This window comes from Salvelinus alpinus, chromosome 13, assembly GCF_045679555.1.
Source record: "Salvelinus alpinus chromosome 13, SLU_Salpinus.1, whole genome shotgun sequence".
Lineage (NCBI taxonomy): Eukaryota > Metazoa > Chordata > Actinopteri > Salmoniformes > Salmonidae > Salvelinus > Salvelinus alpinus.
In genome coordinates, this window is record NC_092098.1 from 58,304,981 (window position 1) to 58,331,605 (window position 26,625).

A 26,625-nucleotide genomic window follows, 5' to 3' on the forward strand; every position below is an offset into this window, starting at 1 on the left:
GTGGTAGTGTGATGGTGGTGGTAGTGGTGGTGGTGTGGTGGTGGTGGTGGTAGTGTGGTGGTGGTGGTGGTGGTAGTGTGGTGGTGGTGGTGGTGGTGGTAGTGTGGTGGTGGTGGTGTGGTGGTAGTGTGGTGGTGTGGTGGTGGTGGTGGTAGTGTGATGGTGGTGGTGTGGTGGTAGTGTGGTGGTGGTAGTGTGGTGGTGGTGGTGGTAGTGTGGTGGTGGTGGTGGTGGTGGTAGTGTGGTGGTGGTGGTGGTGGTAGTGTGGTGGTGGTGGTGGTGGTAGTGTGGTGGTGGTGGTGGTGGTAGTGTGGTGGTGGTGGTGGTAGTGTGATGGTGGTGGTGGTGGTGGTAGTGTGGTGGTGGTAGTGTGGTGGTAGTGTGGTGGTGGTGGTGGTGGTGGTAGTGTGGTGGTGGTGGTGGTGGTAGTGTGGTGGTGGTGGTAGTGTGGTGGTGGTGGTAGTGTGGTGGTGGCTAGTGTGGTGGTGGTAGTGTGGTGGTGGTGTGGTGGTGGTAGTGTGGTGGTAGTGTGGTGGTGTGGTGGTGGTGGTGTGATGGTGGTAGTGTGGTGGTGGTGTGGTGGTGGTGGTAGTGGTGGTGGTGGTGGTGTGATGGTGGTGGTGGTGGTAGTGTGGTGGTGGTGGTAGTGTGGTGGTGGTGGTGGTGTGGTGGTGGTAGTGGTGGTGGTGTGGTGGTGGTGGTGGTAGTGTGGTGGTGGTAGTGTGGTGGTGGTGGTGTGGTGGTAGTGTGGTGGTGGTGGTGGTAGTGTGGTGGTGGTGGTGTGGTGGTGGTAGTGTGATGGTGGTGGTGGTGGTGGTAGTGTGGTGGTGGTGGTGGTGGTAGTGTGGTGGTGGTGGTGGTGGTAGTGTGGTGGTGGTGGTGGTAGTGTGATGGTGGTGGTGTGGTGGTAGTGTGGTGGTGGTAGTGTGGTGGTGGTGGTGGTAGTGTGGTGGTGGTGGTGGTGGTGGTGGTAGTGTGGTGGTGGTGGTAGTGTGGTGGTGGTGGTAGTGTGGTGGTGGTAGTGTGGTGGTGGTGTGGTGGTGGTAGTGTGGTGGTAGTGTGGTGGTGGTGGTGGTGTGGTGGTGGTGGTGTGATGGTGGTAGTGTGGTGGTGGTGTGGTGGTGGTAGTGTGGTGGTAGTGGTGGTGTGGTGGTGGTGGTGTGATGGTGGTAGTGTGGTGGTGGTAGTGTGGTGGTGGTGTGGTGGTGGTGGTAGTGTGGTGGTGGTGGTGTGATGGTGGTGGTAGTGTGGTGGTGGTGGTGTGATGGTGGTGGTAGTGTGGTGGTGGTGGTGGTGGTAGTGTGGTGGTGGTGGTAGTGTGGTGGTGGTAGTGTGGTGGTGGTGTGGTGGTGGTAGTGTGGTGGTAGTGTGGTGGTGGTGGTGGTGTGGTGGTGGTGGTGTGATGGTGGTAGTGTGGTGGTGGTGGTAGTGTGGTGGTGGTAGTGTGGTGGTGGTGGTGTGATGGTGGTGGTGGTGGTAGTGTGGTGGTGGTGGTGGTGGTAGTGGTGGTAGTGTGATGGTGGTGGTGGTGTGGTGGTGGTAGTGGTGGTGGTAGTGTGGTGGTGTGGTGGTGGTAGTGTGGTGGTGGTGGTGGTAGTGTGATGGTGGTGTGGTGGTGGTGTGGTGGTGGTGGTAGTGTGATGGTGGTGTGGTAGTGTGATGGTGGTGTGGTGGTGGTGGTAGTGTGGTGGTGGTGGTAGTGTGGTGGTGGTGGTGGTGGTGGTGGTGGTGTGGTGGTGTGGTGGTGGTGTGGTAGTGTGATGGTGGTGGTGGTGGTGGTAGTGTGGTGGTGGTAGTGTGGTGGTGGTGGTGGTAGTGTGGTGGTGGTAGTGTGGTGGTGGTAGTGTGGTGGTGGTAGTGTGATGGTGGTGATGGTGGTGTGATGGTGGTGGTGGTAGTGTGATGGTGGTGTGGTGGTGGTGGTGGTGGTGGTAGTGTGGTGGTGGTGGTGGTGGTGGTAGTGTGGTGGTGGTGGTGGTGGTGGTGTGGTGGTAGTGTGGTGGTGGTGGTGGTGGTGGTGTGGTGGTGGTGTGGTGGTGTGGTGGTGGTGTGGTAGTGTGATGGTGGTGTGGTGGTGGTGGTGGTGGTGGTAGTGTGGTGGTGGTGGTGGTGGTGGTGGTAGTGTGGTGGTGGTAGTGTGGTGGTGGTGGTGGTAGTGTGGTGGTGGTAGTGGTAGTGTGGTGGTGGTAGTGTGATGGTGGTGATGGTGGTGTGATGGTGGTGGTGGTAGTGTGATGGTGGTGTGGTGGTGGTGGTGGTGGTGGTAGTGTGGTGGTGGTGGTGGTGGTGGTAGTGTGGTGGTGGTAGTGTGATGGTGGTGGTGGTGGTGGTGGTAGTGTGGTGGTGGTGGTGGTAGTGTGGTGGTGGTGGTGGTAGTGTGATGGTGGTGGTGGTAGTGTGGTGGTGGTGGTGGTGGTAGTGTGGTGGTGTGGTGGTGGTGGTGGTGGTGGTAGTGTGGTGGTGGTGGTGGTAGTGTGGTGGTGGTGGTGGTAGTGTGATGGTGGTGGTGGTGGTGGGGTGGTGGTGGTGGTAGTGTGATGGTGGTGTGGTGGTGGTGGTGGTGGGGTGGTGGTGGTGGTAGTGTGGTGGTGGTGGTAGTATGATGGTGGTGGTGGTAGTATGATGGTGGTGGTGGTAGTATGATGGTGGTGGTGGTAGTGTGATGGTGGTGGTGGTAGTGTGATGGTGGTAGTGGTGGTGGTGGTGGTGGTAGTGTGGTGGTGGTAGTGGTGGTGGTGGTGGTAGTGTGATGGTGGTGGTGGTAGTGTGGTGGTGGTAGTGGTGGTGGTGTGGTGGTGGTGGTGGTGGTAGTGTGGTGGTGGTGGTGGTAGTGTGGTGGTGGTGGTGGTGGTGGTGGTAGTGTGGTGGTGGTGGTGGTAGTGTGGTGGTAGTGTGGTGGTGGTGTGGTGGTAGTGTGGTGGTGGTGGTGGTAGTGTGGTGGTGGTGGTGTGGTGGTGGTAGTGTGATGGTGGTGGTGGTGGTGGTAGTGTGGTGGTGGTGGTGGTGGTAGTGTGGTGGTGTGGTGGTGGTGGTGGTAGTGTGATGGTGGTGGTGTGGTGGTAGTGTGGTGGTGGTAGTGTGGTGGTGGTGGTGGTAGTGTGGTGGTGGTGGTGGTGGTGGTAGTGTGGTGGTGGTGGTAGTGTGGTGGTGGTGGTAGTGTGGTGGTGGTGGTAGTGTGGTGGTGGTAGTGTGGTGGTGGTAGTGTGGTGGTAGTGTGGTGGTGGTGGTGGTGTGGTGGTGGTGGTGTGATGGTGGTAGTGTGGTGGTGGTGTGGTGGTGGTGGTAGTGTGGTGGTGGTGGTGTGATGGTGGTGGTGGTGGTGGTGTGATGGTGGTGGTGGTGGTAGTGTGGTGGTGGTGGTGGTGGTGGTAGTGTGGTGGTGGTAGTGTGATGGTGGTGGTAGTGGTGGTGGTGTGGTGGTGGTGGTGGTAGTGTGGTGGTGGTGGTGGTGGTAGTGTGGTGGTGGTGGTGGTGGTGGTAGTGTGGTGGTGGTGGTGTGGTGGTAGTGTGGTGGTGTGGTGGTGGTGGTGGTAGTGTGATGGTGGTGGTGTGGTGGTAGTGTGGTGGTGGTAGTGTGGTGGTGGTGGTGGTAGTGTGGTGGTGGTGGTGGTGGTGGTAGTGTGGTGGTGGTGGTGGTGGTAGTGTGGTGGTGGTGGTGGTGGTAGTGTGGTGGTGGTGGTGGTGGTAGTGTGGTGGTGGTGGTGGTAGTGTGATGGTGGTGGTGTGGTGGTAGTGTGGTGGTGGTAGTGTGGTGGTAGTGTGGTGGTGGTGGTGGTGGTAGTGTGGTGGTGGTGGTGGTGGTAGTGTGGTGGTGGTGGTGGTAGTGTGATGGTGGTGGTGTGGTGGTAGTGTGGTGGTGGTAGTGTGGTGGTAGTGTGGTGGTGGTGGTGGTGGTGGTAGTGTGGTGGTGGTGGTGGTGGTAGTGTGGTGGTGGTGGTAGTGTGGTGGTGGTGGTAGTGTGGTGGTGGTAGTGTGGTGGTGGTAGTGTGGTGGTGGTGTGGTGGTGGTAGTGTGGTGGTAGTGTGGTGGTGTGGTGGTGGTGGTGTGATGGTGGTAGTGTGGTGGTGGTGTGGTGGTGGTGGTAGTGTGGTGGTGGTGGTGTGATGGTGGTGGTGGTGGTAGTGTGGTGGTGGTGGTAGTGTGATGGTGGTGGTGGTGTGGTGGTGGTAGTGGTGGTGGTGTGGTGGTGGTGGTGGTAGTGTGGTGGTGGTAGTGTGGTGGTGGTGGTGTGGTGGTAGTGTGGTGGTGGTGGTGGTAGTGTGGTGGTGGTGGTGTGGTGGTGGTAGTGTGATGGTGGTGGTGGTGGTGGTAGTGTGGTGGTGGTGGTGGTGGTAGTGTGGTGGTGGTGGTGGTGGTAGTGTGGTGGTGGTGGTGGTAGTGTGATGGTGGTGGTGTGGTGGTAGTGTGGTGGTGGTAGTGTGGTGGTGGTGGTGGTAGTGTGGTGGTGGTGGTGGTGGTGGTGGTAGTGTGGTGGTGGTGGTAGTGTGGTGGTGGTGGTAGTGTGGTGGTGGTAGTGTGGTGGTGGTGTGGTGGTGGTAGTGTGGTGGTAGTGTGGTGGTGGTGGTGGTGTGGTGGTGGTGGTGTGATGGTGGTAGTGTGGTGGTGGTGTGGTGGTGGTAGTGTGGTGGTAGTGGTGGTGTGGTGGTGGTGGTGTGATGGTGGTAGTGTGGTGGTGGTAGTGTGGTGGTGGTGTGGTGGTGGTGGTAGTGTGGTGGTGGTGGTGTGATGGTGGTGGTAGTGTGGTGGTGGTGGTGTGATGGTGGTGGTAGTGTGGTGGTGGTGGTGGTGGTAGTGTGGTGGTGGTGGTAGTGTGGTGGTGGTAGTGTGGTGGTGGTGTGGTGGTGGTAGTGTGGTGGTAGTGTGGTGGTGGTGGTGGTGTGGTGGTGGTGGTGTGATGGTGGTAGTGTGGTGGTGGTGGTAGTGTGGTGGTGGTAGTGTGGTGGTGGTGGTGTGATGGTGGTGGTGGTGGTAGTGTGGTGGTGGTGGTGGTGGTAGTGGTGGTAGTGTGATGGTGGTGGTGGTGTGGTGGTGGTAGTGGTGGTGGTAGTGTGGTGGTGTGGTGGTGGTAGTGTGGTGGTGGTGGTGGTAGTGTGATGGTGGTGTGGTGGTGGTGTGGTGGTGGTGGTAGTGTGATGGTGGTGTGGTAGTGTGATGGTGGTGTGGTGGTGGTGGTAGTGTGGTGGTGGTGGTAGTGTGGTGGTGGTGGTGGTGGTGGTGGTGGTGTGGTGGTGTGGTGGTGGTGTGGTAGTGTGATGGTGGTGGTGGTGGTGGTAGTGTGGTGGTGGTAGTGTGGTGGTGGTGGTGGTAGTGTGGTGGTGGTAGTGTGGTGGTGGTAGTGTGGTGGTGGTAGTGTGATGGTGGTGATGGTGGTGTGATGGTGGTGGTGGTAGTGTGATGGTGGTGTGGTGGTGGTGGTGGTGGTGGTAGTGTGGTGGTGGTGGTGGTGGTGGTAGTGTGGTGGTGGTGGTGGTGGTGGTGTGGTGGTAGTGTGGTGGTGGTGGTGGTGGTGGTGTGGTGGTGGTGTGGTGGTGTGGTGGTGGTGTGGTAGTGTGATGGTGGTGTGGTGGTGGTGGTGGTGGTGGTAGTGTGGTGGTGGTGGTGGTGGTGGTGGTAGTGTGGTGGTGGTAGTGTGGTGGTGGTGGTGGTAGTGTGGTGGTGGTAGTGGTAGTGTGGTGGTGGTAGTGTGATGGTGGTGATGGTGGTGTGATGGTGGTGGTGGTAGTGTGATGGTGGTGTGGTGGTGGTGGTGGTGGTGGTAGTGTGGTGGTGGTGGTGGTGGTGGTAGTGTGGTGGTGGTAGTGTGATGGTGGTGGTGGTGGTGGTGGTAGTGTGGTGGTGGTGGTGGTAGTGTGGTGGTGGTGGTGGTAGTGTGATGGTGGTGGTGGTAGTGTGGTGGTGGTGGTGGTGGTAGTGTGGTGGTGTGGTGGTGGTGGTGGTGGTGGTAGTGTGGTGGTGGTGGTGGTAGTGTGGTGGTGGTGGTGGTAGTGTGATGGTGGTGGTGGTGGTGGGGTGGTGGTGGTGGTAGTGTGATGGTGGTGTGGTGGTGGTGGTGGTGGGGTGGTGGTGGTGGTAGTGTGGTGGTGGTGGTAGTATGATGGTGGTGGTGGTAGTATGATGGTGGTGGTGGTAGTATGATGGTGGTGGTGGTAGTGTGATGGTGGTGGTGGTAGTGTGATGGTGGTAGTGGTGGTGGTGGTGGTGGTAGTGTGGTGGTGGTAGTGGTGGTGGTGGTGGTAGTGTGATGGTGGTGGTGGTAGTGTGATGGTGGTGGTGGTAGTGTGATGGTGGTGGTGGTAGTGTGATGGTGGTGTGGTGGTGGTGGTGGTGGTGGTGTGGTGGTGGTGGTGGTAGTGTGGTGGTGGTAGTGTGGTGGTGGTGGTGGTAGTGTGGTGGTGGTAGTGTGATGGTGGTGGTGGTAGTGTGATGGTGGTGTGGTGGTGTGGTGGTGGTGTGGTGGTGGTATGGTAGTGTGGTGGTGGTGGTGGTAGTAGTGTGATGGTGGTGGTGGTAGTGGTAGTGTGATGGTGGTGGTGGTAGTGTGATGGTGGTAGTGTGGTGGTGGTGGTGGTAGTGTGATGGTGGTAGTGTGGTGGTGGTGGTGGTAGTGTGGTGGTGTGGTGGTGGTGGTGGTGGTGGTGGTGGTAGTGTGGTGGTGGTAGTGGTGGTGGTGGTGGTGGTAGTGTGGTGGTGGTGGTGGTAGTGTGGTGGTGGTGGTGGTAGTGTGGTGGTGGTGGTGGTGGTGGTGGTAGTGTGGTGGTGGTGGTGGTGGTAGTGTGGTGGTGGTGGTGGTGGTAGTGTGGTGGTGGTGGTGGTGGTAGTGTGGTGGTGGTGGTGTGGTGGTGGTGGTGTGGTGGTGGTAGTGTGGTGGTGGTAGTGTGATGGTGGTGATGGTGGTGTGATGGTGGTGGTGGTAGTGTGATGGTGGTGTGGTGGTGGTGTGGTGGTGTGGTGGTGGTAGTGTGGTGGTGGTGGTGGTGGTAGTGTGGTGGTGGTAGTGTGGTGGTGGTGGTGGTGGTAGTGTGGTGGTGGTGGTGGTGGTGTGTGGTGGTGGTGGTGTGGTGGTGGTAGTGTGGTGGTGGTGTGGTGGTGGTGGTGGTAGTGTGGTGGTGGTGGTGGTGGTAGTGTGGTGGTGGTGGTGTGGTGGTGGTAGTGTGGTGGTGGTAGTGTGGTGGTGGTAGTGTGGTGGTGGTAGTGTGATGGTGGTGATGGTGGTGTGATGGTGGTGGTGGTAGTGTGATGGTGGTGTGGTGGTGGTGGTGGTGGTGGTAGTGTGGTGGTGGTGGTGGTGGTGGTAGTGTGGTGGTGGTGGTGGTGGTGGTGTGGTGGTAGTGTGGTGGTGGTGGTGGTGGTGGTGTGGTGGTGGTGTGGTGGTGTGGTGGTGGTGTGGTAGTGTGATGGTGGTGTGGTGGTGGTGGTGGTGGTGGTAGTGTGGTGGTGGTGGTGGTGGTGGTGGTAGTGTGGTGGTGGTAGTGTGGTGGTGGTGGTGGTAGTGTGGTGGTGGTAGTGGTAGTGTGGTGGTGGTAGTGTGATGGTGGTGATGGTGGTGTGATGGTGGTGGTGGTAGTGTGATGGTGGTGTGGTGGTGGTGGTGGTGGTGGTAGTGTGGTGGTGGTGGTGGTAGTGTGGTGGTGGTAGTGTGATGGTGGTGGTGGTGGTGGTGGTAGTGTGGTGGTGGTGGTGGTAGTGTGGTGGTGGTGGTGGTAGTGTGATGGTGGTGGTGGTAGTGTGGTGGTGGTGGTGGTGGTAGTGTGGTGGTGTGGTGGTGGTGGTGGTGGTGGTAGTGTGGTGGTGGTGGTGGTAGTGTGGTGGTGGTGGTGGTAGTGTGATGGTGGTGGTGGTGGTGGGGTGGTGGTGGTGGTAGTGTGGTGGTGGTGGTGGTGGGGGTGGTGGTGGTAGTGTGGTGGTGGTGGTAGTATGATGGTGGTGGTGGTAGTATGATGGTGGTGGTGGTAGTATGATGGTGGTGGTGGTAGTATGATGGTGGTGGTGGTAGTGTGATGGTGGTGGTGGTAGTGTGATGGTGGTAGTGGTGGTGGTGGTGGTGGTAGTGTGGTGGTGGTAGTGGTGGTGGTGGTGGTAGTGTGATGGTGGTGGTGGTAGTGTGATGGTGGTGGTGGTAGTGTGATGGTGGTGGTGGTAGTGTGATGGTGGTGTGGTGGTGGTGGTGGTGGTGGTGTGGTGGTGGTGGTGGTAGTGTGGTGGTGGTAGTGTGGTGGTGGTGGTGGTAGTGTGGTGGTGGTAGTGTGATGGTGGTGGTGGTAGTGTGATGGTGGTGTGGTGGTGGTGGTGTGGTGGTGGTGTGGTGGTGGTATGGTAGTGTGGTGGTGGTGGTGGTAGTAGTGTGATGGTGGTGGTGGTAGTGGTAGTGTGATGGTGGTGGTGGTAGTGTGATGGTGGTAGTGTGGTGGTGGTGGTGGTAGTGTGATGGTGGTAGTGTGGTGGTGGTGGTGGTAGTGTGGTGGTGTGGTGGTGGTGGTGGTGGTGGTAGTGTGGTGGTGGTAGTGGTGGTGGTGGTGGTGGTAGTGTGGTGGTGGTGGTGGTAGTGTGGTGGTGGTGGTGGTGGTGGTGGTGGTGGTAGTGTGGTGGTGGTGGTGGTGGTAGTGTGGTGGTGGTGGTGGTGGTAGTGTGGTGGTGGTGGTGGTGGTAGTGTGGTGGTGGTGGTGTGGTGGTGGTGGTGTGGTGGTAGTGTGGTGGTGGTGGTGTGGTGGTGGTAGTGTGATGGTGGTGGTGGTGGTGGTAGTGTGGTGGTGGTGGTGGTGGTAGTAGTGTGATGGTGGTGGTGTGGTGGTAGTGTGGTGGTGGTAGTGTGGTGGTGGTGGTGGTAGTGTGGTGGTGGTAGTGTGGTGGTGGTGGTAGTGTGGTGGTGGTGGTAGTGTGGTGGTGGTGGTAGTGTGATGGTGGTAGTGTGGTGGTGGTGTGGTGGTGGTGGTGTGGTGGTGGTGGTGTGATGGTGGTAGTGTGGTGGTGGTGTGGTGGTGGTAGTGTGGTGGTGGTGGTGTGGTGGTGGTGGTGTGATGGTGGTGGTGGTAGTGTGGTGGTGGTAGTGTGATGGTGGTGGTGGTGTGGTGGTGGTAGTGGTGGTGGTGTGGTGGTGGTAGTGTGATGGTGTGGTGGTGGTGGTGGTGGTGGTGGTGGTAGTGTGATGGTGGTGGTGGTAGTGTGATGGTGGTGGTAGTGTGATGGTGGTGGTAGTGTGATGGTGGTGGTGGTAGTGTGGTGGTGTGGTGGTGGTGGTAGTGTGGTGGTGGTAGTGTGATGGTGGTGGTAGTGTGGTGGTGGTAGTGTGATGGTGGTGGTGGTGGTGGTGGTGGTGTGGTGGTGGTAGTGTGGTGGTGGTGGTGGTGGTGGTGGTGGTGTGATGGTGGTGGTGGTGGTGGTGTGGTGGTGGTAGTGTGATGGTGGTGGTGGTGTGATGGTGGTGGTGGTGGTGGTGGTGTGGTGGTGTGGTGGTGGTAGTGTGATGGTTGTGGTGGTAGTGTGGTGGTGGTAGTGTGATGGTGGTGGTGGTGTGGTAGTGTGGTGGTGGTGGTGGTAGTGTGATGGTGGTGTGGTGGTGGTGGTGGTGGTAGTGTGGTGGTGGTGGTGGTAGTGTGGTGGTGGTAGTGTGGTGGTGGTGGTGGTGGTGGTGGTGGTAGTGTGGTGGTGGTGGTGGTGGTAGTGTGGTGGTGGTGGTGGTGGTGGTGGAAGTGTGATGGTGGTGGTAGTGTGATGGTCTGGGGCTGCTTTGCTGCTTCAGGACCTGGACCTGGACGACTTGCTGTGATTGATGGAACCATGAATTCTGCTCTCTACCAAAACATCCTGAAGGAGAATAACGGGCCACCAGGTCGTGACCTCAAGCTGAAGCGCACTTGGGTTCTGCAGCAGGACAATGATCCAAAACACACCAGTCCACCTCTGAACGGCTTAAAAAACTAAATGAAGGTTTTGGAGTGGCCTAGTCAAAGTCCGGACTTTAATCTGATTGAGATGCTGTGGCGTGACCTTAAGGCGGTTCATGCTCGAAAACCCTCCAATGTGGCTGAATTAAAACAATTCCGCAAAGAAGAGTGGGCCAATATTCCTCCACAGCGATGTGAAAGACTCATTGTCAGTTATCGCAAACGCTTGATTGCAGTTGTTCTGCTGAGGGTGGAACAACCAGTTATTAGGTTTAGGGGGCAATTACTTTTCACATAGGGCCATGAAGGTTCGGATAGATTTTTCCCTTAATAAAATCAGGACTTAAAAATTGCAGTAACACAGAGTGATCATGGGGTCAGTAACACAGAGTGATGATCATGGGGTCAGTAACACAGAGTGATGATCATGGGGTCAGTGTAGTACAGTAACACAGAGTGATGATCATGGGGTCAGTGTAGTATAGTAACACAGAGTGATGATCATGGGGTCAGTGTAGTATAGTAACACAGAGTGATGATCATGGGGTCAGTGTAGTACAGTAACACAGAGTGATGATCATGGGTTCAGTGTAGTATAGTAACACAGAGTGATGATCATGGCGTCAGTAACACAGAGTGATGATCATGGGGTCAGTGTAGTACAGTAACACAGAGTGATGATCATGGGTTCAGTGTAGTATAGTAACACAGAGTGATGATCATGGGGTCAGTGTAGTATAGTAACACAGAGTGATGATCATGGGGTCAGTGTAGTACAGTAACACAGAGTGATGATCATGGGGTCAGTAACACAGAGTGATGATCATGGGGTCAGTAACACAGAGTGATGATCATGGGGTCAGTGTAGTACAGTAACACAGAGTGATGATCATGGGGTCAGTGTAGTACAGTAACACAGAGTGATGATCATGGGGTCAGTAACACAGAGTGATGATCATGGGGTCAGTGTAGTACAGTAACACAGAGTGATGATCATGGGGTCAGTGTAGTACATTAACACAGAGTGATGATCATGGGGTCAGTGTAGTACAGTAACACAGAGTGATGATCATGGGGTCAGTAACACAGAGTGATGATCAAGGGGTCAGTGTAGTACAGTAACACAGAGTGATGATCATGGGGTCAGTAACACAGAGTGATGATCATGGGGTCAGTAACACAGAGTGATGATCATGGGGTCAGTGTAGTACAGTAACACAGAGTGATGATCATGGGGTCAGTGTAGTACAGTAACACAGAGTGATGATCATGGGTTCAGTGTAGTATAGTAACACAGAGTGATGATCATGGGGTCAGTGTAGTATAGTAACACAGAGTGATGATCATGGGGTCAGTAACACAGAGTGATGATCATGGGGTCAGTAACACAGAGTGATGATCATGGGGTCAGTGTAGTACAGTAACACAGAGTGATGATCATGGGGTCAGTAACACAGAGTGATGATCATGGGGTCAGTGTAGTACAGTAACACAGAGTGATGATCATGTGGTCAGTGTAGTACAGTAACACAGAGTGATGATCATGGGGTCAGTAACACAGAGTGGTGATCATGGGGTCAGTAACACAGAGTGATGATCATGTGGTCAGTGTAGTACAGTAACACAGAGTGATGATCATGGGGTCAGTGTAGCACAGTAACACAGAGTGATGATCATGGGGTCAGTGTAGTACAGTAACACAGAGTGATGATCATGGGGTCAGTAACACAGAGTGATGATCATGGGGTCAGTGTAGTACAGTAACACAGAGTGATGATCATGTGGTCAGTGTAGTATAGTAACACAGAGTGATGATCATGGGGTCAGTGTAGTACAGTAACACAGAGTGATGATCATGGGGTCAGTGTAGTACAGTAACACAGAGTGATGATCATGGGTTCAGTGTAGTATAGTAACACAGAGTGATGATCATGGCGTCAGTGTAGTATAGTAACACAGAGTGATGATCATGGGGTCAGTGTAGTATAGTAACACAGAGTGATGATCATGGGGTCAGTAACACAGAGTGATGATCATGGGGTCAGTGTAGTATAGTAACACAGAGTGATGATCATGGGGTCAGTAACACAGAGTGATGATCATGGGGTCAGTAACACAGAGTGATGATCATGGGGTCAGTGTAGTACAGTAACACAGAGTGATGATCATGGGGTCAGTGTAGTATAGTAACACAGAGTGATGATCATGGGGTCAGTGTAGTACAGTAACACAGAGTGATGATCATGGGGTCAGTGTAGTACAGTAACACAGAGTGATGATCATGGGGTCAGTGTAGTACAGTAACACAGAGTGATGATCATGGGGTCAGTGTAGTACAGTAACACAGAGTGATGATCATGGGGTCAGTAACACAATGTGATGATCATGGGGTCAGTGTAGTACAGTAACACAGAGTGATGATCATGGGGTCAGTGTAGTACAGTAACACAGAGTGATGATCATGGGGTCAGTGTAGTACAGTAACACAGAGTGATGATCATGGGGTCAGTGTAGTACAGTAACACAGAGTGATGATCATGGGGTCAGTGTAGTACAGTAACACAGAGTGATGATCATGGGGTCAGTGTAGTACAGTAACACAGAGTGATGATCATGGGGTCAGTGTAGTACAGTAACACAGAGTGATGATCATGGGGTCAGTAACACAGAGTGATGATCATGGGGTCAGTGTAGTATAGTAACACAGAGTGATGATCATGGGGTCAGTGTAGTACAGTAACACATAGTGATGATCATGGGGTCAGTAACACAGAGTGATGATCATGGGGTCAGTGTAGTAGAGTAACACAGAGTGATGATCATGGGGTCAGTGTAGTACAGTAACACAGAGTGATGATCATGGGGTCAGTGTAGTACAGTAACACAGAGTGATGATCATGGGGTCAGTAACACAGAGTGATGATCATGGGGTCAGTAACACAGAGTGATGATCATGGGGTCAGTAACACAGAGTGATGATCATGGGGTCAGTAACACAGAGTGATGATCATGGGGTCAGTGTAGTACAGTAACACAGAGTGATGATCATGGGGTCAGTGTAGTATAGTAACACAGAGTGATGATCATGGGGTCAGTAACACAGAGTGATGATCATGGGGTCAGTAACACAGAGTGATGATCATGGGGTCAGTGTAGTACAGTAACACAGAGTGATGATCATGGGGTCAGTAACACAGAGTGATGATCATGGGGTCAGTGTAGTACAGTAACACAGAGTGATGATCATGTGGTCAGTGTAGTACAGTAACACAGAGTGATGATCATGGGGTCAGTAACACAGAGTGGTGATCATGGGGTCAGTAACACAGAGTGATGATCATGTGGTCAGTGTAGTACAGTAACACAGAGTGATGATCATGGGGTCAGTGTAGTACAGTAACACAGAGTGATGATCATGGGGTCAGTGTAGTACAGTAACACAGAGTGATGATCATGGGGTCAGTAACACAGAGTGATGATCATGGGGTCAGTGTAGTACAGTAACACAGAGTGATGATCATGTGGTCAGTGTAGTATAGTAACACAGAGTGATGATCATGGGGTCAGTGTAGTACAGTAACACAGAGTGATGATCATGGGGTCAGTGTAGTACAGTAACACAGAGTGATGATCATGGGGTCAGTGTAGTATAGTAACACAGAGTGATGATCATGGGGTCAGTGTAGTATAGTAACACAGAGTGATGATCATGGGGTCAGTGTAGTATAGTAACACAGAGTGATGATCATGGGGTCAGTGTAGTATAGTAACACAGAGTGATGATCATGGGGTCAGTAACACAGAGTGATGATCATGGGGTCAGTGTAGTACAGTAACACAGAGTGATGATCATGGGGTCAGTAACACAGAGTGATGATCATGGGGTCAGTGTAGTACAGTAACACAGAGTGATGATCATGGGGTCAGTAACACAGTGATGATCATGGGGTCAGTGTAGTATAGTAACACAGAGTGATGATCATGGGGTCAGTGTAGTACAGTAACACAGAGTGATGATCATGGGGTCAGTGTAGTACAGTAACACAGAGTGATGATCATGGGGTCAGTAACACAGAGTGATGATCATGGGGTCAGTGTAGTACAGTAACACAGAGTGATGATCATGTGGTCAGTGTAGTACAGTAACACAGAGTGATGATCATGGGGTCAGTAACACAGAGTGGTGATCATGGGGTCAGTAACACAGAGTGATGATCATGTGGTCAGTGTAGTACAGTAACACAGAGTGATGATCATGGGGTCAGTGTAGCACAGTAACACAGAGTGATGATCATGGGGTCAGTGTAGTACAGTAACACAGAGTGATGATCATGGGGTCAGTAACACAGAGTGATGATCATGGGGTCAGTGTAGTACAGTAACACAGAGTGATGATCATGTGGTCAGTGTAGTATAGTAACACAGAGTGATGATCATGGGGTCAGTGTAGTACAGTAACACAGAGTGATGATCATGGGGTCAGTGTAGTACAGTAACACAGAGTGATGATCATGGGTTCAGTGTAGTATAGTAACACAGAGTGATGATCATGGCGTCAGTGTAGTATAGTAACACAGAGTGATGATCATGGGGTCAGTGTAGTATAGTAACACAGAGTGATGATCATGGGGTCAGTAACACAGAGTGATGATCATGGGGTCAGTGTAGTATAGTAACACAGAGTGATGATCATGGGGTCAGTAACACAGAGTGATGATCATGGGGTCAGTAACACAGAGTGATGATCATGGGGTCAGTGTAGTACAGTAACACAGAGTGATGATCATGGGGTCAGTGTAGTATAGTAACACAGAGTGATGATCATGGGGTCAGTGTAGTACAGTAACACAGAGTGATGATCATGGGGTCAGTGTAGTACAGTAACACAGAGTGATGATCATGGGGTCAGTGTAGTACAGTAACACAGAGTGATGATCATGGGGTCAGTGTAGTACAGTAACACAGAGTGATGATCATGGGGTCAGTGTAGTACAGTAACACAGAGTGATGATCATGGGGTCAGTGTAGTATAGTAACACAGAGTGATGATCATGGGGTCAGTAACACAATGTGATGATCATGGGGTCAGTGTAGTACAGTAACACAGAGTGATGATCATGGGGTCAGTGTAGTACAGTAACACAGAGTGATGATCATGGGGTCAGTGTAGTACAGTAACACAGAGTGATGATCATGGGGTCAGTGTAGTACAGTAACACAGAGTGATGATCATGGGGTCAGTGTAGTACAGTAACACAGAGTGATGATCATGGGGTCAGTGTAGTACAGTAACACAGAGTGATGATCATGGGGTCAGTGTAGTACAGTAACACAGAGTGATGATCATGGGGTCAGTAACACAGAGTGATGATCATGGGGTCAGTGTAGTATAGTAACACAGAGTGATGATCATGGGGTCAGTGTAGTACAGTAACACAGAGTGATGATCATGGGGTCAGTAACACAGAGTGATGATCATGGGGTCAGTGTAGTAGAGTAACACAGAGTGATGATCATGGGGTCAGTGTAGTACAGTAACACAGAGTGATGATCATGGGGTCAGTGTAGTACAGTAACACAGAGTGATGATCATGGGGTCAGTAACACAGAGTGATGATCATGGGGTCAGTAACACAGAGTGATGATCATGGGGTCAGTAACACAGAGTGATGATCATGGGGTCAGTAACACAGAGTGATGATCATGGGGTCAGTGTAGTATAGTAACACAGAGTGATGATCATGGGGTCAGTAACACAGAGTGATGATCATGGGGTCAGTAACACAGAGTGATGATCATGGGGTCAGTGTAGTACAGTAACACAGAGTGATGATCATGGGGTCAGTAACACAGAGTGATGATCATGGGGTCAGTGTAGTACAGTAACACAGAGTGATGATCATGTGGTCAGTGTAGTACAGTAACACAGAGTGATGATCATGGGGTCAGTAACACAGAGTGGTGATCATGGGGTCAGTAACACAGAGTGATGATCATGTGGTCAGTGTAGTACAGTAACACAGAGTGATGATCATGGGGTCAGTGTAGTACAGTAACACAGAGTGATGATCATGGGGTCAGTGTAGTACAGTAACACAGAGTGATGATCATGGGGTCAGTAACACAGAGTGATGATCATGGGGTCAGTGTAGTATAGTAACACAGAGTGATGATCATGGGGTCAGTGTAGTACAGTAACACAGAGTGATGATCATGGGGTCAGTGTAGTACAGTAACACAGAGTGATGATCATGGGGTCAGTGTAGTATAGTAACACAGAGTGATGATCATGGGGTCAGTGTAGTATAGTAACACAGAGTGATGATCATGGGGTCAGTGTAGTGTAGTAACACAGAGTGATGATCATGGGGTCAGTGTAGTATAGTAACACAGAGTGATGATCATGGGGTCAGTAACACAGAGTGATGATCATGGGGTCAGTGTAGTACAGTAACACAGAGTGATGATCATGGGGTCAGTAACACAGAGTGATGATCATGGGGTCAGTGTAGTACAGTAACACAGAGTGATGATCATGGGGTCAGTAACACAGTGATGATCATGGGGTCAGTGTAGTATAGTAACACAGAGTGATGATCATGGGGTCAGTGTAGTACAGTAACACAGAGTGATGATCATGGGGTCAGTGTAGTACAGTAACACAGAGTGATGATCATGGGGTCAGTAACACAGAGTGATGATCATGGGGTCAGTGTAGTACAGTAACACAGAGTGATGATCATGTGGTCAGTGTAGTACAGTAACACAGAGTGATGATCATGGGGTCAGTAACACAGAGTGGTGATCATGGGGTCAGTAACACAGAGTGATGATCATGTGGTCAGTGTAGTACAGTAACACAGAGTGATGATCATGGGGTCAGTGTAGTACAGTAACACAGAGTGATGATCATGGGGTCAGTGTAGTACAGTAACACAGAGTGATGATCATGGGGTCAGTAACACAGAGTGATGATCATGGGGTCAGTGTAGTACAGTAACACAGAGTGATGATCATGTGGTCAGTGTAGTATAGTAACACAGAGTGATGATCATGGGGTCAGTGTAGTACAGTAACACAGAGTGATGATCATGGGGTCAGTGTAGTACAGTAACACAGAGTGATGATCATGGGGTCAGTGTAGTATAGTAACACAGAGTGATGATCATGGGGTCAGTGTAGTATAGTAACACAGAGTGATGATCATGGGGTCAGTGTAGTATAGTAACACAGAGTGATGATCATGGGGTCAGTGTAGTATAGTAACACAGAGTGATGATCATGGGGTCAGTAACACAGAGTGATGATCATGGGGTCAGTGTAGTACAGTAACACAGAGTGATGATCATGGGGTCAGTAACACAGAGTGATGATCATGGGGTCAGTGTAGTACAGTAACACAGAGTGATGATCATGGGGTCAGTAACACAGTGATGATCATGGGGTCAGTGTAGTATAGTAACACAGAGTGATGATCATGGGGTCAGTGTAGTACAGTAACACAGAGTGATGATCATGGGGTCAGTGTAGTACAGTAACACAGAGTGATGATCATGGGGTCAGTGTAGTATAGTAGGTACAGTGGGGCAAAAAAGTATTTAGTCAGCCACCAATTGTGCAAGTTCTCCCACTTAAAAAGATGAGAGAGGCCTGTAATTTACATCATAGGTACACTTCAACTATGACAGACAAAATGAGAAGAAAAAAAATCCAGAAAATCACATTGTAGGATCTTTCATGAATTTATTTGCAAATTATGGTGGAAAATAAGTATTTGGTCAATAACAAAAGTTTCTCAATACTTTGTTATATACCCTTTGTTTTGCAATGACAGAGGTCAAACGTTAAGGGCTTGTAAGTAAGTATTTAACTGTAAGGTTGTATTAGGCGCGTGTAACAAATACAATTTGATGTAGATTTTTGATTTGATCTCAAGGATGATCAATGGAAACAGGATGCTCCTGAGCTCAATTTCCAGTCTCATAGCAAAGGGAAAATTAAATGTTTAATTTTGTAGTTATAGTAGTAGTATAGTGGTAGTGTAGTTACCCTTTCTCATTGTCAGCGGGCAGCAGTCTCTTCTCTGAGCCCCCTACTGCCAGTATACATGCCTGGGGTAGTACTATAGTCTAGTATAGTGTAGCTATAGTAGTAGTAGTAGTAGTAGTAGTAGTAGTAGTATAGTGGTAGTGTATTTACCCTTTCTCATTGTCAGCGGGCAGCAGTCTCTTCTCTGAGCCCCCTACTGCCAGTATACAGGCCTGGGGAGGGTTGATGATCGCTGAGAAGTTCTTGACGCCAAACATTCCCAGGTTAGAGATGGTAAACGTGCCTCCCTGAAACACACAGTTTCAGAGGATTCAACTCCTGGAACCTGTGGGACCAACTAATGTTGTGTGAGTGTATAGGATGTGTTCAACACATTTGTTTCAGTGTGTGTGTGTGTATATATATACACACACACACAGTATATCACCAAAGTGAGTATACCCCTCACGTTTTTGTAAATATTTGAGTATATCTTTTCATGTGACAACACTGAAGAAATGACACTTTGCTACAATGTAAAGTAGTGAGTGTACAGCTTGTATAACAGTGTAAATTTGCTGTCCCCTCAAAATAACTCAACACACAGCCATTAATGTCTAAACCGCTGGCAACAAAAGTGAGTACACCCCTAAGTGAAAATGTCTAAATGTGTGTGTGTGTATAATCTGTAGTTACCTGGAACTCATGGGGCTGTAGTTTCCCGTCGCGGGCCTTGGCAGCCAGAGCTGAGACATCAGAGCTGATAGCAGCCAGTCCTTTGGTGTGGGCGTTGAACACGATGGGCGTTATCAGGCCATTGGGTGTACTCACCGCCACACTCACGTCCACCACATGGTTCCTACACACACACACACAGGTTAAACCTGACCTATTGAAAAAAATGTGTTTTTGCATGGTGTCAGTGTGTGTACTCACTGTCGGATAACAGAGTCGAGCCATGAGGAGTTGGCTTCAGGGACCTTAAGGCAGGCCAGAGCGCTGGCTTTAATGATGAAATCATTCACACTCAGCTTGATGTTCTGGGCCTTTACCTCCTAGGAGGGAGGGTGGGAGAGAGAGGCCGAAAGAGAGAGAGAGGGGGGAGAGGTTACAGACAGACAGACTCACAGAGAGACAGCCAGCCAGACGACAGACAGAGAAACAGCCAGCCAGACGACAGACAGAGACAGCCAGCCAGACGACAGACAGACAGCCAGAGAGACAGACGACAGACAGACTCACAGCATTGAGCTCCATGCGTAGTTCTAGGACGTGGTCCATGTTGACGTCAACAGACAGGTAGTAGTGGGGAATGGTCTGTTTAGACTGCATCAACCTCTGGGCTATCACCTAGGTAACAACAATATCACCTGACATTAAAGTCACACACACACCCCGTCCTCCTCCAGTCAGACATAACGTTGACTAATTATTATTTATACCATGACATTGTTGAATACTTGTTTCTGATTGGCTTGAAGGGCATTCTAGAGCGTGCATTATTTCCCTACAACACAGGGTATATCAGAACAGTAGAATTAAATGGCTATAGTTCATTCTTACATGTTTATGTTTGAGCAGCTTTTGAAAGCTAAAGTCGAATTGAAAACATTATTGGCATTGTTAAATCCGATTTTCATAATAGCAAGCTAGGAATGATGGTTTGGTTAGCTAAACTAGCGAGTCTGTTTGGTTACCACGGCTCCTACTGTAGCCATCTAGCGAGTCTGTTTGGTTACCACGGCTCCTACTGTAGCCATCTAGCGAGTCTGTTTGGTTACCACGGCTCCTACTGTAGCCATCTAGCGAGTCTGTTTGGTTACCACGGCTCCTACTGTAGCCATCTAGCGAGTCTGTTTGGTTACCACGGCTCCTACTGTAGCCATCTAGCGAGTCTGTTTGGTTACCACGGCTCCTACTGTAGCCATCTAGCGAGTCTGTTTGGTTACCACGGCTCCTACTGTAGCCATCTAGCGAGTCTGTTTGGTTACCACGGCTCCTACTGTAGCCATCTAGCGAGTCTGTTTGGTTACCACGGCTCCTACTGTAGCCATCTAGCGAGTCTGTTTGGTTACCACGACTCCTACTGTAGCCATCTAGCGAGTCTGTTTGGTTACCACGGCTCCTACTGTAGCCATCTAGCGAGTCTGTTTGGTTACCACGGCTCCTACTGTAGCCATCTAGCGAGTCTGTTTGGTTACCACGGCTCCTACTGTAGCCATCTAGCGAGTCTGTTTGGTTACCACGACTCCTACTGTAGCCATCTAGCGAGTCTGTTTGGTTACCACGGCTCCTACTGTAGCCATCTAGCGAGTCTGTTTGGTTACCACGGCTCCTACTGTAGCCATCTAGCGAGTCTGTTTGGTTACCACGGCTCCTACTGTAGCCATCTAGCCGACTTGAACCCATTTCTAGTGGTAAATGTGTTAAATTATAGCCATGGTATAAAAGGGATAATCAACTCGGGGCTCTATTCGTTCTCTGGAACGTAACGCCACTCCGTGGAAGCTCAGTTCCTCCGCTAGCGCGTTGTGGAAGCTCAGTTCCTCCGCTAGCGCGTTGTGGAACCCACCTTCCACGTCGTTGATTGTCCTTCAATGTGGATCAATAAACAGGACAGCGAACATATTCAATGGTGAAATAAATATGAAACAGTAAATCAATCTTTGTTAATTGATTTCAATAATATATTGTTTGTATTTTCAATAAATGTATGTTTAAGTAACCTACATTGTATATTTAAAAACATGGTATGATCATGTGACCTTAATGCCTCTAGCTTAACAATACTCAGACAAAATATACAACAATTTGTGATATTATGTTCAAGTAAACAGAGGACTTTTATTTGTATGCTTTTAGCATGACTTGGACCTGTTAATGCCGCTAACAGATGCCAATTTCACGGAGCCCTCCTTGGCTTGCTAGCTCAGCTCACCCGTCGGATGTTGCTGACGGGGATGTCGGTGAAGGTGCCTGTTGACACGGCAACGGCTGGGGAGGGTGTAGCGGCAGGGCTAAGGGCAGCTGACACTGGAGCCTACACAAACACACAGAAACACCCACAAAATTACATCCCATTTTGAGTGAACACTGCATCAGATCTGTGTCTACAGACCGTTAATCAATGAAAGTCTCATAACCCACTACTCGGCATGGGTAATAACCCACTACTCGGCATGGGTAATAACCCACTACTCGGCATGGGTAATAACCCACTACTCGGCATGGGTAATAACCCACTACTCGGCATGGGTAATAACCCACTACTCGGCATGGGTAATAACCCACTACTCGGCATGGGTAATAACCCACTACTCGGCATGGGTAATAACCCACTACTCGGCATGGGTAATAACCCACTACTCGGCATGGGTAATAACCCACTACTCGGCATGGGTAATAACCCACTACTCGGCATGGGTAATAACCCACTACTCGGCATGGGTAATAACCCACTACTCGGCATGGGTAATAACCCACTACTCGGCATGGGTAATAACCCACTACTCGGCATGGGTAATAACCCACTACTCGGCATGGGTAATAACCCACTACTCGGCATGGGTAATAACCCACTACTCGGCATGGGTAATAACCCACTACTCGGCATGGGTAATAACCCACTACTCGGCATGGGTAATAACCCACTACTCGGCATGGGCAATAACCCACTACTCGGCATGGGCAATAACCCACTACTCGGCATGGGCAATAACCCACTACTCAGCATGGGCAATAACCCAATACTCAGCATGGGCAATAACCCAATACTCAGCATGGGCAATAACCCAATACTCAGCATGGGCAATAACCCACTACTCAGCATGGGCAATAACCCACTACTCGGCATGGGCAATAACCCACTACTCGGCATGGGTAATAACCCAATACTCGGCATGGGTAATAACCCACTACTCGGCATGGGTAATAACCCACTACTCAGCATGGGCAATAACCCAATACTCAGCATGGGCAATAACCCAATACTCAGCATGGGCAATAACCCAATACTCAGCATGGGCAATAACCCAATACTCAGCATGGGCAATAACCCAATACTCAGCATGGGCAATAACCCACTACTCAGCATGGGTAATAACCCACTACTCAGCATGGGTAATAACCCACTACTCGGCATGGGTAATAACCCACTACTCGGCATGGGTAATAACCCAATACTCAGCATGGGTAATAACCCACTACTCAGCATGGGTAATAACCCAATACTCAGCATGGGCAATAACCCAATACTCAGCATGGGCAATAACCCAATACTCAGCATGGGTAATAACCCACTACTCAGCATGGGTAATAACCCACTACTCAGCATGGGTAATAACCCAATACTCAGCATGGGTAATAACCCAATACTCAGCATGGGTAATAACCCACTACTCAGCATGGGTAATAACCCAATACTCAGCATGGGTAATAACCCAATACTAAGCTCAACATGGGTAATAACCCAATACTAAGCTCAGCAGGGGTAATAACCCAATACTAAGCTCAGCATGGGTAATAACCCAATACTAAGCTAAACATGGGTAATAACCCAATACTCAGCATGGGTAATAACCCAATACTAAGCTAAGCATGGGTAATAACCCAATACTCAGCATGGGTAATAACCCAATACTAAGCTAAGCATGGGTAATAACCCAATACTAAACATGGGTAATAACCCAATACTCAGCTAAGCATGGGTAATAACCCAATACTAAACATGGGTAATAACCCAATACTAAGCTCAGCATGGGTAATAACCCAATACTAAGCATGGGTAATAAGAATCCGACGGCGAGTGAGTAACCTCTACCATCAGTCCTATTAGCCAACGTGCGTCACTGGATAATAAACTGGATGAGCTACAATCAAGACTATCTTATTTATTTCCCCTTTATTTAACCAGGCCAGTTGAGAACAAATTCTCATTTACAACCCTAACCCTTTATTTAACCAGGTAGGCCAGTTGAGAACAAGTTCATCAAGTTCCTTGGTGTCCACATCACCAATGAACTGTCATGGTCCAAACACACCAAGACAGTTGTGAAGAGGGCACGACAATGCCTACTCCCCTTCAGGAGACTGAAAAGACTTGGCATGGGTCCCTAGAACCTCAAAAAGTTATTCAGCTGCACCATCGAGAGCATCCTGGTTGCATCACCGCCTGGAATGGTAACTGCTCGGCCGCCGACCACAAGGCACTACAGAGGGTAGTTCGTACGGCCCAGTACATCAGCGGGGCCAAGCTTCCTGCCATCCAAGACCTCTATACCAGGCGGTGTCAGAAGGAGGCCCTAAGAATGGTCAAATACTCCAGCCACCCTAGTCATAGACTGTTCTCCCCGGTACTGTTCTCTCCGGTAGCGCCAAGTCTAACTCCAAGAGGCTTCTAAACAGCTTCTACTCCCAAGTCATAAGACTCCTGAACTATTAACCAAATGGCTACTCAGACTATTTGCAATGACCCCACCGCCCCATTTTTACACTGCTGCTACTCTGTTTATTATCCATGCGTAGTCACTTTACCTCTAACGACATGTACATATTACCTCGACTAACCTGTGCCCCCACACATTGACTCTGTACCGGTACCCCCTGTATATAGCCTCCACATTGACTCTGTACCGGTACCCCCCTGTATATAGCCTCCACATTGACTCTGTACCGGTACCCCCCTGTATATAGCCTCCACATTGACTCTGTACCGGTACCCCCTGTATATAGCCTCCACATTGACTCTGTACCGGTACCCCCTGTATATAGCCTCCACATTGACTCTGTACCGGTACCCCCTGTATATAGCCTCCACATTGACTCTGTACCGGTACCCCCTGTATATAGCCTCCACATTGACTCTGTACCGGTACCCCCTGTATATAGCCTCCACATTGACTCTGTACCGGTACCCCCTGTATATAGCCTCCACATTGACTCTGTACCGGTACCCCCTGTATATAGCCTCCACATTGACTCTGTACCGGTACCCCCTGTATATAGCCTCCACATTGACTCTGTACCGGTACCCCCTGTATATAGCCTCCACATTGACTCTGTACCGGTACCCCCTGTATATAGCCTCCACATTGACTCTGTACCGGTACCCCCTGTATATAGCCTCCACATTGACTCTGTACCGGTACCCCCTGTATATAGCCTCCACATTGACTCTGTACCGGTACCCCCTGTATATAGCCTCCACATTGACTCTGTACCGGTACCCCCTGTATATAGCCTCCACATTGACTCTGTACCGGTACCCCCTGTATATAGCCTCCACATTGACTCTGTACCGGTACCCCCTGTATATAGCCTCCACATTGACTCTGTACCGGTACCCCCTGTATATAGCCTCCACATTGACTCTGTACCGGTACCCCCTGTATATAGCCTCCACATTGACTCTGTACCGGTACCCCCTGTATATAGCCTCCACATTGACTCTGTACCGGTACCCCCTGTATATAGCCTCCACATTGACTCTGTACCGGTACCCCCTGTATATAGCCTCCACATTGACTCTGTACCGGTACCCCCTGTATATAGCCTCCACATTGACTCTGTACCGGTACCCCCTGTATATAGCCTCCACATTGACTCTGTACCGGTACCCCCTGTATATAGCCTCCACATTGACTCTGTACCGGTACCCCCTGTATATAGCCTCCACATTGACTCTGTACCGGTACCCCCTGTATATAGCCTCCACATTGACTCTGTACCGGTACCCCCTGTATATAGCCTCCACATTGACTCTGTACCGGTACCCCCTGTATATAGCCTCCACATTGACTCTGTACCGGTACCCCCTGTATAGAGCCTCGTTACTGTTATTTTATTGTTGCTATTAAATTATTTGTGATTTAAATGTTTTTTTTTTTTTTTTTCTTCACTACATTGTTGGTTAGGGGCTTGTAAGTCAGCATTTCACTGTAAGGTCTACTACACCTGCTGTATTTCAGCGCATGTGACTAATACAATTTAATTTGATTTAATACTAAGCTAAGCATTGGTAATAATCAATCCTAAGCATTAATAATAATAATAATCAATACTAAGCATTAAAACCTATCTAGGATAAACACAGTAAAGTGTGTGGTGACTTACAGCAGGAGCAGCCTTGGGGGGGACGAAGGTCTCAATGTCTTTCCTGGTGACTCGACCATCAGGACCAGAGCCTGAAACACACACAGACACAAGCATCAGAGAGAAGGTGTGTGTGTGTGTGTGTGTGTGTGTGTGTGTGTGTGTGTGTGTGTGTGTGTGTGTGTGTGTGTGTGTGTGTGTGTGTGTGTGTGTGTGTATAAACTCACCGCTGACCTGGGCCAGGTCAATGCCCTTCTCAGCAGCGAGCGTCTTGGCGAGCGGGCTGACGAAAACACGCCCTTTCCTGGGGGTCGCTGAGGCAACGGGGGCTGGGCTAGGGAGGGGCGCTGCATGAGTGGGGGCTGCAACCTAGCACACACACAATGTTGTTGTATCTATGAGTTGACTGACAGGTATTCTCCAGTCTGTCAGATAACCATCTAGAAAATGTCTAGTTAGCTAGCAAGTTATAATACAAGATCTCGAACAACGCTAGTTAACAAGTTATAGTACAAGATCTCTAACAATGCTAGTTAACAAGTTATAATACAAGATCTCGAACAATGCTAGTTAACAAGTTATAGTACAAGCCATCAGAAAGTTGTGTGTTACCGGGGCGGGGAGTGGGGTGGAGACATCCGCCCCTGCTGTCTCTATGTAGTCACTGAAGGCAGCGATGTCACTCTCCTTCTCCACGATGATGCAGAGAGGAGCGCCCAGAGGAACGTCACGCGTTCCCTCAGACACCATGATCTTCGCCAGGTAACCCTCCTCCTGCACCTCAAACCCTGCACACACACACAACTAACATCAATATGTACAGTGTGGTAGTGCTGCGGTGGGTCAGCCATTTTGTTTATTATCCACACCTGCCCGCAATAGCTAATAACCCATCGACAACTGTGATAGTGACAATCTGAGGCCCCCAACCGACCCTGACCCGCTAATATAGAAAATGCCCTGTACAGTCAGAGATGACGGAGTGATTTTTTGACGGGGGTGCAGGATATATTTTACGTCTAATTTAGATAAACCCTATGCTTCTGCTCATAATGTCCAACGTTTTGGTAGGCTAGGCTATCGATGAATGCTTCAGTCTACTTGACATCAGTAAAGTTCTCTCATCTCTGCATCTCTTTTTAGGGACCGGAGAGTAAAAAAATAAAAAACAGAGTAGATTTTCCATGTAAAATTTCCAAATAAAATCAGTTTGACTGGATTCCAGAAATTAAAAGCTGTGAAAATGAGAAAACTACACGTTTCCTATTTCAGTTTGGCTTGGATGCATATTTTGTTGTTGAAATACTATCAGCTTTTATGATGCTGATAAAGATAGCACCTTTACAGACAGTCCCTAACTGCAAAATAGTTCTCTCAAGATGCTGAAATAAAGAATGTCTCAGGTTAGCCAGTCGAAATGTACATTTGGCAAATATTAGCACAGACAGCACAGTATGAAGATAGGACAAAAACTGCTTCTCCAATAGAAATCCCTGATCGCGCTTGTAGGCGATGTCATGGCAACGTTGGCTAGCTAAACTCGTGCAGAAACACGGCATCGGGTCTAACTGTCGTCTCACACGGAACTGCGCATGTGCAGGCGATCAAATCAAAGGCACTCCTTTGA

General features: G+C 50.2%; 1 protein-coding gene across 1 annotated transcript in view; it reads right to left on the reverse strand.

The window, feature by feature from the left end:
* LOC139537981 (dihydrolipoyllysine-residue acetyltransferase component of pyruvate dehydrogenase complex-like) overlaps nt 1–26,625 on the reverse strand; it is a 94,168-nt gene that overhangs the window by 15,545 nt on the left and 51,998 nt on the right. Inside the window, exons 6-13 of the mRNA XM_071339912.1 lie at nt 25,611–25,786; nt 25,226–25,367; nt 25,020–25,090; nt 20,848–20,949; nt 19,152–19,259; nt 18,846–18,964; nt 18,606–18,768; nt 18,081–18,217 (exon numbers count right to left, since the gene is read on the reverse strand). Coding sequence (XP_071196013.1) covers nt 18,081–18,217; nt 18,606–18,768; nt 18,846–18,964; nt 19,152–19,259; nt 20,848–20,949; nt 25,020–25,090; nt 25,226–25,367; nt 25,611–25,786 — 1,018 coding nt within the window. The remainder of the gene's footprint in view (nt 1–18,080; nt 18,218–18,605; nt 18,769–18,845; nt 18,965–19,151; nt 19,260–20,847; nt 20,950–25,019; nt 25,091–25,225; nt 25,368–25,610; nt 25,787–26,625) is intronic.